This window comes from Tribolium castaneum, chromosome 7 (genome assembly GCF_031307605.1).
Source record: "Tribolium castaneum strain GA2 chromosome 7, icTriCast1.1, whole genome shotgun sequence".
NCBI lineage: Eukaryota > Metazoa > Arthropoda > Insecta > Coleoptera > Tenebrionidae > Tribolium > Tribolium castaneum.
In genome coordinates this window covers 78,245-95,869 of record NC_087400.1, presented here as the reverse complement: position 1 = coordinate 95,869, position 17,625 = coordinate 78,245, and the positions used below count along the sequence as shown (strand labels likewise).

The 17,625-nt window shown below is 37.2% G+C and overlaps 2 protein-coding genes across 3 annotated transcripts; one reads left to right on the top strand and one right to left on the bottom strand.

Annotated features, from left to right (window-relative positions):
- Positions 1-56: 56 nt before the first annotated feature.
- On the top strand, positions 57-12,434 carry LOC661294 (uncharacterized). The gene is made up of 15 exons (XM_008202110.3): positions 57-187; positions 506-650; positions 1,953-2,018; positions 2,985-3,587; positions 3,636-3,824; positions 4,118-5,151; positions 5,201-5,584; positions 5,754-7,695; positions 8,668-8,852; positions 8,917-9,174; positions 9,773-10,670; positions 10,719-11,162; positions 11,215-11,459; positions 11,516-11,589; positions 12,341-12,434. The coding sequence occupies exons 2-14, from the start codon at positions 510-512 to the stop codon at positions 11,544-11,546; spliced, it is 6,420 nt and encodes a 2,139-aa protein (XP_008200332.2). The 5' UTR covers positions 57-187; positions 506-509; the 3' UTR covers positions 11,547-11,589; positions 12,341-12,434.
- Positions 12,365-17,607, bottom strand: BRWD3. Of its 2 annotated transcripts, none has more exons than XM_064358073.1 (12): positions 17,441-17,607; positions 17,327-17,385; positions 16,963-17,278; positions 16,080-16,905; positions 15,164-16,012; positions 14,949-15,108; positions 14,682-14,891; positions 14,427-14,633; positions 13,600-14,378; positions 13,301-13,548; positions 13,104-13,255; positions 12,365-13,057 (listed from the first exon to the last, which is right to left on the bottom strand). In XM_064358073.1, the coding sequence occupies exons 1-12, from the start codon at positions 17,472-17,474 to the stop codon at positions 12,437-12,439; spliced, it is 4,461 nt and encodes a 1,486-aa protein (XP_064214143.1). In that variant the 5' UTR covers positions 17,475-17,607; the 3' UTR covers positions 12,365-12,436. The 2 variants fall into 2 exon arrangements, with proteins under 2 accessions (XP_064214143.1, XP_008200338.2); XM_008202116.3 differs by having other exon boundaries at positions 15,164-15,997.
- Positions 17,608-17,625: the final 18 nt, after the last annotated feature.

Genomic DNA, 17,625 nt, shown 5'->3' with positions numbered 1-17,625 from the left:
CTGGCATTAAATTAATTAAAACATTTATTTCTTAAAAAAAATCACTAGATCATAGTGACCAACATGGTCACCAACTGTTAGAAACGTCAAACATGTCACGACGGGAGTGCAATTGTATGTGAAAAAAGTGTTTTTTTGGATTAAAAACTCCGTCAGTTCTTTTGGGATTTAATTTTCATCAAACACGGTACGTAACAAATTTATTTGAATCGGTTTTCATTCAGTTGGTACTTTTAAAATGATCGTGTTTTGTTTCTACCGAGTGACAATAAAAGTAGTAAAAAGTTGCAAAAAATGCTTAAATTTGAATTAGAATGGGTCCGTGTTGGGTCCCTGCACCATTTCGTAAGTGTGTAGTTCACGCTTTTATTGTTATTTTTTGGGGGTGGCACCACACCTTCGAAAAATCAATATATCTTCAAGGCTGACTTGATGCGGCGGTTTCTTGCTTGGTTGAATTTTTGCAGGAAAAAAATGATTAGTTTGATTTATTTTTTGGTTTCAGATGGATGTTCGTGATGTCTTTGCCGGTGTCGCAATATGAGGCTTTGCTGGCGGAAGTGCGCGGTTTGAGACGTAAAGCTCAACGCGTACAACAGCTGGCGACACCTCTTCTATCGAATTTTTCTTCCAGTGACTGTCATCATCAGGTAAATAAAAAATAAATCGTCATGCTCTTATAATAATAATTTAATTAACGACGGCGGTCACGCCCAAATCGCGATGTAAATCAAGAAATTAATTGTTTAGTCTGCGGTCCGCCCGCTATCGATTTTGCTCAGCAGAGTACAGTGAGTGGTTCCGGATGCATTTTCTTCTTGAAATAATAAATAAACGAGAGGTTGAGCGCAGTCTCTTTTTGTCCCGATCCTGCATTGCACCACGTTCTCGTGTGTGTGTGTTGTTAATCGTACGGAACTAATTTTATGTGTGTGAGCTGTGTTGAGCTTTAAATAACTTCAAGTTGATGTGTTTTGTTTGTGATTTCGACACGAGAAAAGGTGAGTTTTTAAGCTACGAGCTGCCTTTGATGAAAGAAAAGAAAAACGAATTCGATTACTCTTGAGATAAAAATTCAGCAAAAAAATAAATCTGATAATGCTATTAACAATATAGTTGTTTAGTATAAATTTGGACTGTTTATGTAAAATGAGCTGCGTAAGGATTTATCATTCAGATTTCGACAAAAAAAATGCAATTACGAGTATCAGGCTAGTAAGGTTTTTGGTCCAAGGATTTTGCAAGGCAATAATACCAAATATGAAAACATTTTTTCAATTGAAACTCTCGTAAATCAACCTCAAAATCGATATTTATTAAAGTCGTAAACAAGAAAACCCTCTCTACCTTTGGGAATAAACGTTTAGCACACGTGCAATTCGAATAAACTTAAATATTTGACATTACGGTCTATCGATTTGGACTTGGGGTGAAGGTCAAAGTCAAATTAAACGTGAGGCAAATAGTTGCGGGAATATGTAATTTTGTTTCTTACATAATGTCAACGATTTCCTTTGCTAACAACTGTTTAATAAAAACCGCACGCAAATTTACTTTAATGATGACTAATAAGACGTCCGGACATTTGAATCAAACTTAAAAAAAGAAAACAATTGAAAACACAAATTTTATTTCCGTCAAAACTGAAATAAATAAAAAAGTGTGAGTGAACTCTTGGCACGTTTTTCAAACAAAAATAAATTAATTTCTAGGACGGATAAGTGTTACACGATCAGCCAAAGTGAAAGTTTCCAATCGTAGAGGAACAAGAAAATGCTATTTTAACATCGTTATAAGACAATTTAATTAATCACATGCGAACATCTGTTTCTTCCTAATTGTTTGTTGGTTTGCTTGAATTTACACCGACACTTCGTCAATGCGGACGAAAATAACTTGAACATATGTCTATCCCGGTTACGAAATTTTTTCCAATTAGTGCTTTGTTTTAGAATGACGCAGTAAAATTGTGTACTTCCCACGACATGGAGCCTCTACTCACCTCATCGTCAACAAATGTAAGTGTAGTGTTACCATCGTAAGAAAATTAAAGTAATATTTTTTGTTTTATCGTCTAGAAAATAAAATTTACAATCATTGTTGTTTTCCTGTTTTTGACTTTTATAATTGTAATTGTTTATAATTTTAATTAATTAATTATTTTGCCAATTATTTTTTAAGCATTTGTTTAGCTGCAATAACAAAGTTGTATTTTTTTAAATGAAAATCATAGGCGGCTGTGGCATTTTTGAAAAGCTTATTCTTTTCTGATTTGATGTCTGTTTGTGTTATACATTATTTCTAAATATTAAAAAAACATAATATTTCGCTTTTTCTTTATAGTAGGCTATGAAAAAATTTTGGATTTTCAATTAAAACTATGAAAATTGTATTACCTAACAAGTATTTATAATTTAATGATTTGTTAACCCTTAATTATTTCAAAAACAGCATAATAAATTTTTATTATCAAAGTCACCTTTATTACACTTCACTAAATCATAAAAATGTGTCATTAAATTGTAGTGACACTTGGTTCTCCACATTTTTTATGTAATTATAATCTGCGACCGTCATATGTTTGTTTAATTGAAAATAACTTTATTTTGATAATTTCACATTTTTTACTTTAATAACCGTTCACAAAATTTCTAGTTTATTCACACCTTTTATGTGAAATAATTTTTCCAGGGCTAACTATTTTCAAATATTTTAAATATATTTTTTATCAAAAGTATATAAAAATATCAAACTGTATTTATATTGTTTTCAGTTCAGAAAAAAATAAGCTTTTCGAAAATGTCATAGCCAACTATGATTCCTATTTGAAAAAATACAACAACGCTGACAAATTATTAAATTCCCTGTAAAAAAGTGCCTCTATATTTATTTTTTCTTTTGGGCCATTCAAAATGCCCATCCTGTATAATAAATAACTTTTATTTATTTTTATTTGATTTTCTTCTATTTAAATTGAATTTTAGTGCGATGATGAGCCATGGCCAACCTTGGAGCCCATCACCAAAACGTCGCTCGAAGTCAGCAGTGTGATGAGTTTCGCATCGAGTTCTGGTGGTGGTGGTCTTCTTCTGGGAAGTCCCAGTTTATCACGTCGTTCCTCCCAACAATTAGAAGCCAAAGTTGATATGGTTTATAGTCTTTTAGCAATGTTAAGTGGGCAAGAACATGCCGATATGGGTGAAACACTTCTAGCATTAAGTACAAACCCAGAAAGTTGTCTAGCAATGCGTCAATCGGGTTGTATACCATTATTAGTACAAATGGTCCAATCAGATCGCGAGCCAGAAACAAGAACAAAAGCTGCACAGGCTCTTCATAATTTAGTGCATTCACAGCAGGACGAAAAAGTGAAAAAACGTGAAGTTCGCGTTTTTAAATTATTAGAACACACTAGGGGCTACACTGATGCGGTAAGAGCGCACAAAGAGAGCGAATTTGAGTCCGAAGAGGAGGACAAACATCCGGTACAGACTGTTGCACATTTGATGAAATTGTCATTTGATGAATTGCACAGACAAGCGATTTGTACCTTGGGTGGGATTCATACGATTGCCAGCTTGGTTGAGGTAAAATTACAGGTTTCTGTAACATGTTTACTTGATTTTTTTTACTAGGCGGAACATTCGTATCATGGAAGTATTACAACGGAACCACACTGTATTTTAATGCGTCGTTACGCCTGTATGGCTTTGACAAATCTAACTTTTGGTGATAGTGGCAATAAGGCGTTACTCTGTTCGTATCGTGAATTTATGAGGGCTTTAGTGGTCCAATTACAAAGTCCTAGCGATGAATTACGACAGGTACCTACTTTACCGACACAATTGTGATGCAAATGGTACAAACACACTTGACGTTGACTTTTATATGAGTTGTCATGGTAACAAGTGGCTTAGTCATTTGCACCACAATTGATGAATCGGTCTGTAACTTTTTTGTTACTTGAAAGGGTGTTGTATACAGGGTGTATAATAAAATTATTCGTAGTTTGTGGACATTTAATCAGATAATGAAAACGGGGTGGCAATATTTCAAATAGCAAAAAAGTTGTAGACACCCATGGTCTCCCTGCATTAATACTAAATAACAATTTAAGGTGACAGCGAGTGTTTTACGTAATTTATCATGGCGTGCCGATTCCACAAGCAAGGAAATTCTACGTGAAGTTGGCAGTGTTAGCGGTTTAATGAAATCAGCAATGTTGGACAACAAAGAAAACACTTTAAAATCGATTCTGTCGGCTTTATGGAACCTATCGGCACATTGTACCGAAAACAAGAGCGAGATTTGTTCGGTAGAGGGCGCTCTTGCATTCCTCGTCAATACACTAACTTACAAAACCCCCTCAAAATCGCTTGCAATTATTGAAAATTCTGGCGGTATTTTACGCAATATTTCGAGTCAAATAGCCGTTCGTGATGATTATCGTGAGATTTTACGGCGTCATAATTGTCTGCAGATACTTCTCGACCAATTAAAATCGCCAAGTTTGACAATTGTTAGTAACGCTTGTGGTACATTGTGGAATCTTTCGGCTAAATGTTACACCGATCAAGAGTTGCTATGGCAAATGGGGGCGCCAGCAATGCTTCGAAGTCTCAACCATTCCAAACATAAAATGATTGCGATGGGATCAAGTGCGGCTTTGAAAAATCTACTAAGTGCAAAACCAACTCAATTGTTACCAAGTGTGATGGATTCAACAGCGTTGGCTATGGATTTGCCAGCATTGCCAACGTTAGGTGCCCGTAAACAAAAAGCACTATTACATGATTTAGATCAGGCGTTACTTTCGGAAACTTTCGATAATTTAGAAAAGGAATCGCCAAAGAAATGTAGTGACAATTTTTGTAGTTTAAGTGAGGCGAGTACAAGTTATGAGACGAGAAAAAATCTAAGTTTACCGTATTTTGACGAGTCGAGTAACGATTTAAATGTTGGTAAATGTTTTATGAAGAAAATCGAAAATAAGTTGAATGTTTGTTCGGATTCGGGATTGCAAAGTTTCGAAGTTGATTCAGGTTCGTCCAGTTCGTTAGACAATGATAAATGTAAACGAGACGATGAGAAAGATCATTGTTCCATTGAAGATGTTTCCGATTCGGATAATCAAGTTTGTGACGATTTAAGGTTAGTTTTAATGTCAAAAATGACAGGCTTTGATATTTTTGTTTTACAGTTTTATGGGTCTTACGGTTCGACGAGAATTGGAAACAACGCACATTTCACCGAAATTCAAGTCACCACCGAATGTGACAATGTTTGAGGGTGATATTGACGAAATTGACATACACGATATTTCCATACATTTTGAGGAAAAACAGGACACCGAAAATGAGAAGAAAATCGAAATGTCTTCTAACAAACAAAAGACGAACAACAGTGGTATACCACTACCGAAAAGTCTCCCCCCCCGTCCTAGACAAGAGCCAATCGATTCACCACCACTGTTACTTGATACACCAAAGAAAATCAATCGTTTAGCATCGGCTTTACCACGACCTCAGACGACGAGTACACCGATTACAAGCAGTGAAGCCACAAAAGTTGAAAATATCGACGAGTAAGTAGTGGTTTAAACTAGTCGGTCACTTTACCACAGCTTTCAAAATTTCATCAAAATTGCCCCCCTAAAAAAAATAATTTTTTCGAAACTGATTTAGCTCGAAAAACGGTCGATATAATTGCTTAGTGTGTGTTTTTTTTTTGGCTGATTTTTGCAAATAATTTAGCAGGTCTGGCGAGATGGACGAATTTCCATTTTTGAATCACAAAGACGAACGTGATCGTCTTTTGGAACGCAGTTGTGAGGAAAACAATCCAATGGATAATCGAATGCTGGATCCGGACGCTATGATTCAATCGCTTGATCGTTTTACAGCCGAATTAGTGTCACAAGCCTCGCATCTTCAAAGCGATGAAAAATACAAAGACAATACTTGGAATGAAGACACATCACCGAATGAAGTAACATTTCCAAGTATTTCCGGTAGTGCCCCGAATGTTATCACATTCGAATCGGACGACATCGGGGAAAAACCAATTGAATCAAATGATTTTTCATCAGTTAGTACAATGACCGAATCAACTTTGATCGCAATCGAAGCAAGTAAAATGGCAACAGTGTTTAAAAACGAAGCTGAAATGTCGTCAAGTACCACTTGGCTCGAATTGGATAGCGTACAACCGCCGAGTTTACTCGAATCGTTTAATTCCGATGTGGGTAAAAGTCCGAAATTGACAACGCGGAAAAAATCGTTTAGTTTGGTGCGGCGTGCGTTGAGTAATTCCCAGAATTCGGATAGTTTACTAGATCAGGGGAATCCCTTAGAATTGGATACGACATTTCCCGAGTTTGTTATCAACGGTTCGATTAATTGTAATGTGATGACGTCCAAATTGACCGATTTGGATAATATTAATCCACCGTCGTTGTTTAACGAAATTACAGATCTCTGTAATTCGCTTAGTGACATAGCAACGGAAGCTATCGGAAGCGAAACTGAAATTTTTGAAGATTGCCAAACACATATTGACGATGTTACGGAATTTTCCGATGCTAATAGTGCCACTCCAATACAATCGGATCCAAGTAGTCCGGAAATTACACCAAAGAAAAACAAAACAATCAAAAAACCAATGACGTTGAAAGAGAAAAGACACTTAGCCAAAGATCGATATAAAACTTATACAGTGGCAGCTGAGATGTTTTCACAATTAGAGGACGAAACAAGTGACTATCAGTCAACAGTTGAAGAACCCAAAAGTAAATCAAGTATTCGGAAAAATTTCCTCCAGAAACGACTAGAAAATAGTGATCGTTTTAAGACACAAATTTTAAGTCCAAGTCCTGAGTTGCATTCAATTGTGGCAAAGGAAGCAAATCTAGTTTTAAAAAATCTACAAGCGACAAAAACAAGTGACGAATTACTTGATTGTGAGACTTTGAGTTTGGTTTCAAACGACGATGATTCCGAACAGAGTTCGGTGAATTACCGAACCTATCACAAAAGTTGGGGTTTGAAAAAAAATAATATCCCAGTGATTGAAGCGAGCACGAAACCAAAAATTGTCAAACCTTCTGAAGATGACGTCCAGGTGTCTCCACCACCACCAGCGCCTCCGAAAGCAATCCGCGGTCGTCGCAAACCACTCTACTCGAAACCGGCTCCCAAGTCACTGAAACCGTCGAATCTTGTCCGAAATATAACAACTTCGATGAAAACAACCGGCAAACCAGTTAAGCCGAAGTTGGAGCGTCAAGGGACATTCACGAAAGAAGAGACGACGAGTGCGAAAATTTCGAAAATTCCGTCGAAAATTCCAGCTAGGAATTTTGGACGATCGACGAGTGCGGAAAGTGCAAAGCGAGTGCAAAGCGCAAGTAGTGGGAAAAGGGCGTCGTTACCGCAGCCGGTGCCAAAAAGTGCGAGTAATGCAACAAAGAAGCAAGTGACGAGTAAAATTGCCAGTATTTGGAAGAAGATTGAAGAAAGTAAGAAGCAACAGCCAGTGAAGACGGCCGATACGAGGGTTTGGATTGAGGCGAAAGGCGGCTGTGGAAGTGGGGGCGGAGTCGCGATGAGGGGGACGAAGCGTGAAGGGGATGAAGGGGGGAAGAGGGTGTCAAGGTTGGGCTCGTTTATTGTTATGGACGATGGGGGGGAGCAGAATTGAGTGAGGGTGTTAAAATCAATGCCATAAATATGTCTCTAGTCTGATTAATTATTTTATGTAAAGATTATGTACCTATATTTATTTAGATTTTTTTTTGTAGAAGTGTATATAAAAAAATCATGTTATTACGTCAAGTAGTTTTTTAATATTTGTAATAATCATTCGACTACGATTTCTCAAGACGGAAATTCTTTAAAATTGTACTTATGTAACAACTGATTTGTGAATAAATTACTCACTTTCATAATGACAGATTTTGGTGTTTTTAAGGTAAGTGTATTTTACTCAGGAAATTTTATAGCAAAAACATTTAAATCTCGTCAAAAGTTGGTATAATACAGATAATGAGCCGAAAGAATTATCTTCAAATTCAAATTTTCGCGCCTGCATTTATTTCTTGTTTTTTTTTTTGAGAACGTAGCATAATTTTTTCGTAAAATTTAATTAAAACACAATTAAAGTGCAAAGTAAAGATATTAAGAAATTAAAACACTGAAATTATTATAACGAAAAGCCACAGAAAATATAAAATGAACTAGTAGATGTCCGCAAATTCTATGGGCCGTTATGCCGTTGCTAAGCAAGGCCGAAGAAACCTCGCCCCCCTTTGCCACCTTTCGACCCCCCTTTAGTCCCCTTTTTAATTTTATTTTGTCACGAAACGCACCTTTAAAAAACCGTAGAATTTTAACAAAAATTTGAAAACACAACAGGGTCTTGATAATTTTATATTTCCCCAGCCTGTCTGTCAACATTGTTGATAGCTGTCACTTGTCAATTTGACAACTGATACAAAAACCCAAAAATAATGATTTCTTCACGTTAATTCCATAATTGGTGAATTTGATTACATTTATTGTCGTAGTGTTAAGTAATTGAAAAAATGTCAACGCCTAGTAGAGAATCTCTTTCGGTAAACGCATTACTAGACTCGCCCTTTTCCACCCTTCAAGTTCCACAATTTTTCAGCAAAATGAAGCCGTTCAAGTGATTGTCCGTTGTCGGCCTATGAACTCGCAAGAGAAACAAGCCGATTGTAATCGTGTTGTTAACGTTTACTCAAATCGGGGTGTCATTGAGGTTGAAAACCCCAAAGCTAGGAGTGAAAATGAACGTAAGAAAATCTTTACATATGACGCTGTTTACGACTGGAAGTGAGTCAAAAAATAACTAAATTAAAATAAATTTGGGGTTATTATTATACGCCTGAATTTCTAGTGCATCTCAACAGTGTCTTTACGACGAGACAGTGCGTCCTCTTGTCTCGTCAGTCCTTGAAGGTTACAACGGTTGTGTGTTTGCTTATGGTCAAACTGGCACTGGGAAGACATACACCATGGAAGGACTTGACTGTGAGGAACAATGGGGTGTTATCCCAAGAGCCTTCCAGCAAATTTGGACTCATATTAACCGGACCACAGGTCTTGAATTTTTAGTAACAGTTCGCTACTTGGAAATATACATGGAGGACATCAGGTGAGTAGTTTATTGAGTGAATAAATCAGGAAACAATTTGTACAAAAACGGTACAAAACTACCAACATAAGCCAGCCGATTCACCCAATTCGGGATTGTTTTCTTGCACAATAATTTAGTAAAAGTGGCAGAAAAATGATTACAATTATTGTAAATCAAATGATATTTGCTCCCCTGAAATTTTCGTCCTAATTTCACCACAATCTGGTCGATTTCGTTACGTGTCAACTCCGTATCACCAATATGAATTGTTTCGCGATATTTTAGTTGTCCATCATTCATATTGAAAAATTCTTCAAGGATTTGTTCATTCCGTGGTTCAATTTCGAAAATTCCACTTGTGTGGCATTGATGCCCTGCAAACCCATATTCCACACCGTAAACTTCCACCCCAGAATGGAAAACCCCTAAGCCCAGATTTGTGGTAAAATCGTTGATTTTGTACATGTCGTATACGTTGAGCAGGACCGGTTCCACATTTTTATTAAAGGGGATTTCATCCGAATCGGTCTGTTGGAGGCGGCCCTTACATGGGTTGCAGGGCATCACTGTAAATTTACTTGACGTTTCATTGACATGTATGTAAAAAAAATTTCAGAGATTTGTTGAAAATCAAAAACTCGAAATCGTTGGAACTTCGGGAAATCACCGGAAAAGGTGTATGTGTGACACATCTTCACTCACAAACGTGTCAAAGTGCCGACGATATGTTGCGAGCAATGCGAGTGGGTAATAAAAATCGCACTAGCGGTGCAACGAATATGAATGAACACAGTTCACGATCGCATGCGATTTTTCAAATTGTTATCGAAATGGCTGAATTACATTCGAAGAAAGTCAAAGTTGGTAAATTGAATCTAGTCGACTTGGCTGGTAGTGAAAGACAGTCGAAAACTGGAGCTACAGGTGAACGATTTAAAGAAGCGACGAAAATCAACAAGGCCTTGTCCAGTTTAGGCAACGTGATTTATGCATTAGCTGAAAATTCCCAACATATACCGTATCGAGATTCGAAATTGACACGACTTTTACAGGATTCTTTAGGTGGGAATAGTAAAACTATAATGATTGCGAATATTGGACCAGCTAATTGTAATTATGAGGAGACTATAATTACGTTAAGATATGCTTATCGGGCAAAATCGATCAAAAATCAACCAATTAAAAATGAGGATATTAAAGATGCGAAATTGTTGGCTCTTCAGGAAGAAATCGAGCGATTGAAACGTTTGATTGAAATGAAATCGAACGGTGGTGGTGAGGTAGACGACTCTGAAGTGGTTTTGGAGGAAAGCGAAACGTCGGATGATGAAGATAGCAAAAAAGATGAAAGTAAGAAAAAACTAGAATTGGGTAAAATGGAAGTGGATGAATTGGCTAAAAAGCTGGAAACGTTGGAAAAACAGATGGTACATGGAGGAAAAAATATCGTAGACAGTGTGAACGAAAACGAGGTTAGATTGGAGCAACAAAAACTGGAAATTGCCGCTAGAAAAGTACGTACTAGATAGTAATTTATTTCTATTGTGATTGCATATTTCTAGAAACGTGAAATCGAAATGCAACAAAAAATCGAACTGGAGGAAGAAACCTGCATCGAATTGAAGCAAGTTTTTGCAAGTCTTCAACAACAAGTCGATTTTAAGAAAGACAAACTGAAACGACTCTACGCCAAGCTTCAATCAATTCGTCAAGAAATTAAAGATAATCACAAGATTTACATGAACGATCGGCGCGAAATTGAAGAAGCAAACGATGAAGCCTCCATGCAATTGAGGCAACGTTTTCTCATCATTGATAATTTTGTACCGCCTGAGGAACGTTCACGTTTGATAAACTTGGCACAGTTTGATGAAGATAAAGATAATTGGGTGTTGAAAAAGGAAAAGATTGATGCAATTACAATGGAACGGCCTTTGGGGCATTGTTATCGAAGGCCTATCTCTGAATATGCTATTACAACGGGACAAGTTGTACCAAAATATCGTGTATTTTAATTGTTTTTTTTTTATTGTTGGTAGTCCTTACTGAGTTTTTCAGGGCGAAAATGTGTTAGATTTGAAATTGGATATGCCGTTACGTATCACACAAGATTACGTCAGTCCAAATATTTGTCCGCAAATTAAAGCCACCGTCACTAATATGATTTTACACGACGTTGAAAACAATGTCATTGTTGTTAAAGCCTTGCCTCATACGGTTAGTGCAAGAAACACTTCCAAGTTGGAACATGAAGGCAAATATAAGCAGGCGACGAAATTCGTTATAGATATGCAGAATTACAGGTGTTTTTTTTTGAATAAATTTGTGTGATTTGTTGATTGATGATGTTTGTTTGTAGGACTAAAAAATCAAGTGAACCGGTCCATTGATTGAATCTAGTCAGCTTTTATTTTCGTACTATCTATCATCTATTCGGAAATAAAATTAACTAGACGCCCTCTGGTGATGACTTTTGAACTATGTCGAAAACAGTAAAGAAATTTTCGTAATGCCACATTTAACTGACATTTAATGAATTGTTCAATAATTTTGCGTGTATAGTGTTAATTACTTACAATAGAAAGAATTACTTTTAAAAGTACGTGGTGGTAAATACTAGCGTTGACTTTGGTTCTGTAGTTTTTCGTGGTATAAAGTGTTTATTGTTGGAACTTGAAAGTGGATAAAAAGTGAAAAATATTTAAATTTTGATTACAAAGTGTTATCAAACAGTTGTCTAATTAAAGATTATAAGTAATGGATCACAGCGAACACAAAGTTTGGCTTAAGAAACCAATAAATTAGTGAAGTGTTATGAATTTTAGCTTAGAATTTTCCACTGAAAAAATCATGAAATGCTGCGGTAAATCTACAAAACTACAATAAAGATTAACAACTGCTGATACATTTAAACGTAAATTATGCTAAAAGGTAGGCTTTTCAATGTCTTTGTAATAATTTTCCAATAAAGAAAGTGAACCAAACAGTCATTCGTTATTCGTGTTTTCCTCGTTATCTCTCATTTGTCAACATAAGTTTCTTGCACTTCTTGCAATGTAATAATTGTGAAGCCCCAAAATTCGTACAACGCTCAAAATATCCGAATAAACATTTTCCCGCCATTTATGGTTACTGTTTTCGACCTAGCTCAGTGGTGCCCCCAACGGTAATTTTACTTCCGAATACTAGTCTTGTCCATGTAGCTTAATTTCGTTTCGTGATAATTTAGCTTTATTGACAGTATAAAAACAATAAACAAATAAATATAAACTTATAAATACTATTTTTTCATCAAGGCAGTGACCCTAGGATTTAATTTCCTCACTCGGCCTCTGCTACTTACACTTGTAAAAAATTCCTTATCATCCTCACTTTCACTCTCAACATAACGCGACCGTTTCTTTGCACGTCCATTATGTCTAACTGAAATCAAAGGTTTATCATCGCTATCATCACTCGATTCTTCTTCATCTTCTTCTTCTGACGATGTAATTTCATTTCGTTTTCTTGTACTTCGCGTCACTGGTTTATAACAACTATCTTCCGAATCATTGGATTCGTCTTCCTCACTACCATCTTCATTCATTTTTTCCACACTCTCGCTTGATTCACTCTCACTTTCTTCCTCGGATTTAACAACTTTCGTAGTCACTTTTACAGTTTGTAATTTCTTAAGCGGTTTATTATCCTCACTATCGCTACTATCACTCTCTACATTCTTCATTTCTTCCTCAATCTCACTCAATTCGGATGAAGATGACGATGAATTTGTACCACTTTCTGCCTTATTATTGGTTTGTTGTGTGGCATAACTTCGCCGTTTCGCCATCTTCCAATGTTTTATTAATTTACTTATATGTTCCTCGAAAATCGCAGCAAGCCGTACCGTCATAACATAAATCTGTCAAAATTTATTTATTATAAAACAAAACATAAAAAATACGCACCCTTGATCGCTTATTTGTATTATAAGTGCGCGAATTTTGAAAAATTAATCGCATATCATTATAAAACTCATTGGGAGTTTCGTATTTATCACTGAATAGTTTGTCTTTGACTGTACTCAAATCCATGGGTGTCTCGATTATATCGTGGTAATCTATAAATAGCAATTTAACAAATGAATACATAATTAAATAAATACCTGTATATTTTAAATTATTGACAGGTGTACGAAAAGGCACTGAATCCTCACAATCCCAAATCGCTTGGAATAAAATTTTCGCTTCCGATTTCCAATCACTAGCATGTCTTAAATATCTAGTAGGCAATGAACGTAACATACGACTACTAGATGGAGGTATTTCAACGTCGACTTCAGTATCGGTCGAGTCATAAGTGTCGACTAATTGATGATAAATTGCAGTTACGTCAAGATGAGTTGAACATTGTCTAAGAACGTAACAAAAATTAACTCACGCGTAACTAATTACCAAAACATACTTGATTATTCGTAGACATAATTCTGTTAAGATTCTTGCATGTTTCACGATAATACTATGCCGTTCGTTGAATTTTTCCGCATTTGCCGCTAGATGGCGCACATCGAATTGTGCAGCAGTCAACCTGCGATAAAATCGATTTTCAAATCGTGCTTTAATCGTCGATAAATCAACCGGATATTCGACAATAACGGCATAAGTTGGATAAGTGTTTAAGTCAACAGGTACTAAAAACGGCTCGGCTATCGCCAATTCCATTACTTTAGCTAAACCGGTTAAAATATAACACGTGACCGCTTCTCTGTCACTATTCGGCCAATCATCGGCCGTTGGTTGATACAAAATACTTTGTAACTCTTCTTCAAGTACTGGAAGTGCCTCTCCGGAATTTTCTGGTACACGATTATCATCCAACGCTTCCATATCCCAAGGACTCATTCGTTCTAATTCATCGTTATCCCATTTAATCTCGTAACAGAGAAATGGTGATTCGGAGAAGTCCCCACTTGCGTTATTTTTCGCCACAATTTCACCAATCCACCAACCATCGTCAATCATACAACGAAATTTATCACCAATTTCCCAATTTCGTGAAATTGCACAATCGAAATGTTGTTTCAAGACGAAAAAATCCAAAACATCAGGCATATCGTGATATTTAACGGTAAAAATTTTACCATTAAGACGACCATCGTCGTCCAGTAGTGCCAACCGTAAATTACACAAACGTGGCGGTTTCACTTCGTATTGGATTCCAATGACTTTAACAAATTCGTGACTCTGGAGGAAAGACCATTAAAAATTTTACTACATTTTTTACTAACACACCCTCAAATGCATTTTGGTCCACGGCAGTGTTTTACTATTAATTTCGTAGATTTTTTTCGTACGGACTGCCTCCAAATACAAGTGATGACCTTGAGGAAAATATACTAGTTCATCGCCCATTTGAGGAAAATACGGAGTTTTACGCGGTCGCACTTCCGTCAACCATTCACTGATTCGGTATCGTTCGGGATCTTTGATTTTCATTGGCTAAAAAATAGGACGCCGTCATCAAATCGGGGCACTTACAGTACTCACCCGAACTGGAAATTTTTCCGGTGTATTTTCACGCGATTCATCTTTATGATCATCCGATTCCGAATTGTAATTGACTTGGCGGCGGCGTGTACGTTTAGGGGATTCCCGGTTGTTGACGTCTTCATTGACGTCTTCTTCAGCCACCCAATCAGAATAACCAGTTGAATCGCTTTCGCTTTCCGACGAACTGCTTGCCGAAACGATGAAAATCTAAAATGGGGGAAATTACTATTTGGAACATTGCTTGCAGGTTGTTGAGGGTTTTACCGGTTTGTTTATTGATTCTTTCGTTGGACGAATACGAATCGGATTACGTTTTTTTTCAATCGATTTGCTCGTTTCGGCACTAGTACTAACTGTGATCATGTGAGGGCGCTGACATAGCTGTCTCTTATATTCCTGCATTTCCATATTTTCCATCATTTCGCTGTTGAAATGAATTCATTTAACACACAAATAAGACTATTGGCAACAAAACATACACATCCTCTTTGATTTTTCTGATATGAGTGTCCTTTAACGGTGGTACAAGGACGTGTTTTTTCCATTTCATGTTAGGATCACTTTGCCAATCACCGGTACTTTGTCTAATGCCTTCATTTCGATGATTTTGCGGCCGCAAATGATTTCGAACAGATGGCTGTACTTCAGCTTCTTGTATCACCTCTTGAGTACCTTCATTACCAATCACAACATTCGGTACCAACTGTTCAGTGTTACAATGTTCCCGTCCTGGTACTAAACGTTGTAACATTGGCGGGTACGGATTACCATCAATATCGACAAGAAACGGTGGTGGCATTAAATGTGGTGGAATTTGTGTTTGTTCATCCAAAACATAATTATTTGTATCACGAACTAATGGCCGATAATCCGTATGAAAAAACAATTCTTTGGGCAACTGCTCAAACAAACTATCACCAGTACCAAAACCAAAAATCAATAAATGTCCATGTGAATCGGACGCAGCCACCACATTACCATCCGGTGACCATTTCACATCGAAAATTGCACCATAACCTTGATTCTCAATCGTATTATTAAAACGCGAAATTATTTCACCTTTATACAAATCCCAGATAAACAATTGACCATCATGACCAGCCGATAAGATCACATTACGATCATGTGGATGACTTTCAAGCACGTAAATCTCATCAGTATGACCAGTTAGAATTTTATCTAGTTGGCCACTACGCACATTCCATATTTTAAGCGTATGGTCACTGACGGCTGTTATGGCCCAAGCGTCTGAACGGTCCCATGTTACCATTGTTACTTTCAATTTTCGCGCCTCTTCCGCCATCTTCTTCGTACTGAAAAAAACGTTACTATGGAAAATTAACAACACGTTACTATAGATTTTTGTATTGAGGTAAAGTCCCTAAAAGGTCTAACCTTGTGGGTTTCACTGTATTGCTAGCGGCTGTCATGTGTAAATAGGTGGTTTTCCATTGTTGCGACTCAAAGCTCCAAATAATCGCGGTTCCGTCTTTACTTCCCGATAAAAATTTAAGTCCTTCATGGGCCCATTGTATCGAGTCGACTCGATCGTTGTGTGCTTCCGTTTCGAGTATTCGATGGGGACCTTCATCACCTTTCATATAATAGACACGCACGTGATGATCGGCCGATCCTGTTGCCAGAAAATTTCCACCTGGACTGAACGATGAACAAATCATTTGTGCTTGTCCTGGTCGCATTTTTTCTTGATACATTGTTGGTTTTGCACGGAAATTTACTTTTCCACCCGGTTCGTGTGTGTAAGCCCAGAAAGCGACTGAACCATCTGTACTTGTCGTAATCAAATATTGAAAATTCCAAGAAGGGGAAGGACAGAAATTGACCGAAGTTATCATTCCGGTGTGTCCGGGAAGGACAGCAACTGGGATTCCTGTTTGTAGGTCCCAGATTCGGAGGATACGGTCTATTGAACCGGCTGCCAGAAGGGTGTTTTCTAGGTTGATGGCAATGTCGGTGATTTCGGAGGAGGCGCCTCGAAAAGTTGCGATAAGACGTCCGGTAACAGACGACCAAAGTTTGATCAAAAGATCATCAGCACCTGTGATTATATAGCGTCCTGAATAATCAAATAGAAGACAATAAACGGCCGAAAGGTGGCCCAAAGTACGTCTCTGGAACTGTAGACCACTGTACAGTTTTGGGGCGACAACCCAACGCCTGGAAATTGGGCCCGAAATTTCACGACCCCGTAAGATATTCACTAAAAAAATTCAATCAAAAATCTATAACTAATAATAATTAGAGTGTGAAAACTCACCGAGGTTTGATGAAATATGGACACGGTTGCACAAGGGGAGCAAGTGCCGTCTCTGGACATAATTACAAAGTTGCTTAAAATTGTACTCTACGTTACTACTATTGACGGCATGTTTTTTCAAGCTGAAAAGTGTGGCGATTTTTTCAACTTGAGTCACTTTTTGAGTGCCGGCACGGCAACACAATTGTAACAAATAATCGGGTCGAACATTGGGGTATTGGTGCTCCAAATCTTCCAAAGTACGATCATGTAATTTCCCCAACCAGTCGGTCCTTTGTGGCAATAACTTATTTTCGGTTAATTCCTCATGAAGCGCCTAAACACAACGTGACATTTGATTTAATTGTGACTGAAATGTACGCACCTTTAGTGTTTTTTTAAGGGGGCCACCTGAGAGAAACTTGTGGAGCAGAAAGTACAGATCTGAAGCGAAATTTTGATAAAAATTGAGTGTTTTTCAAATTGGAACAATACGGACCTGCTGTTATCGGACAAACTTCCGGATTATCCATTTTCTTCGTAAATAAACTATAAATTAAGCTACATAACCTCACGATACTTTTTCAACTGTCACTAGCAGTAAACAAGAACAGTGCTACCGCCAAGTGGGGATTTATTAAACTGGCGTAAATTTTGGCAGAAAATTTGAATTGTTTTGACCTT

What these genes read in the sequence shown, in the direction of transcription:
- BRWD3 (XM_064358073.1), bottom strand. Translation starts at nt 17,474, where the DNA reads ATGGATAATCCGGAAGTTTGTCCGATAACAGCAG. An exon ending in AATACAGTGAAACCCACAAG is followed by an intron (nt 16,013 to 16,079) that starts GTTAGACCTTTT and finishes AATTTTCCATAG; the next exon opens with TAACGTTTTTTTCAGTACGA. An exon ending in AAGAATCAATAAACAAACCG is followed by an intron (nt 14,892 to 14,948) that starts GTAAAACCCTCA and finishes CCCCCATTTTAG; the next exon opens with ATTTTCATCGTTTCGGCAAG.
- LOC661294 (XM_008202110.3), top strand. Translation starts at nt 510, where the DNA reads ATGTTCGTGATGTCTTTGCCGGTGTCGCAATATGAGGCTTTGCTGGCG. An exon ending in CGATTGCCAGCTTGGTTGAG is followed by an intron (nt 3,588 to 3,635) that starts GTAAAATTACAG and finishes TTTTTTTACTAG; the next exon opens with GCGGAACATTCGTATCATGG. An exon ending in ATATACATGGAGGACATCAG is followed by an intron (nt 9,175 to 9,772) that starts GTGAGTAGTTTA and finishes AAAAAATTTCAG; the next exon opens with AGATTTGTTGAAAATCAAAA.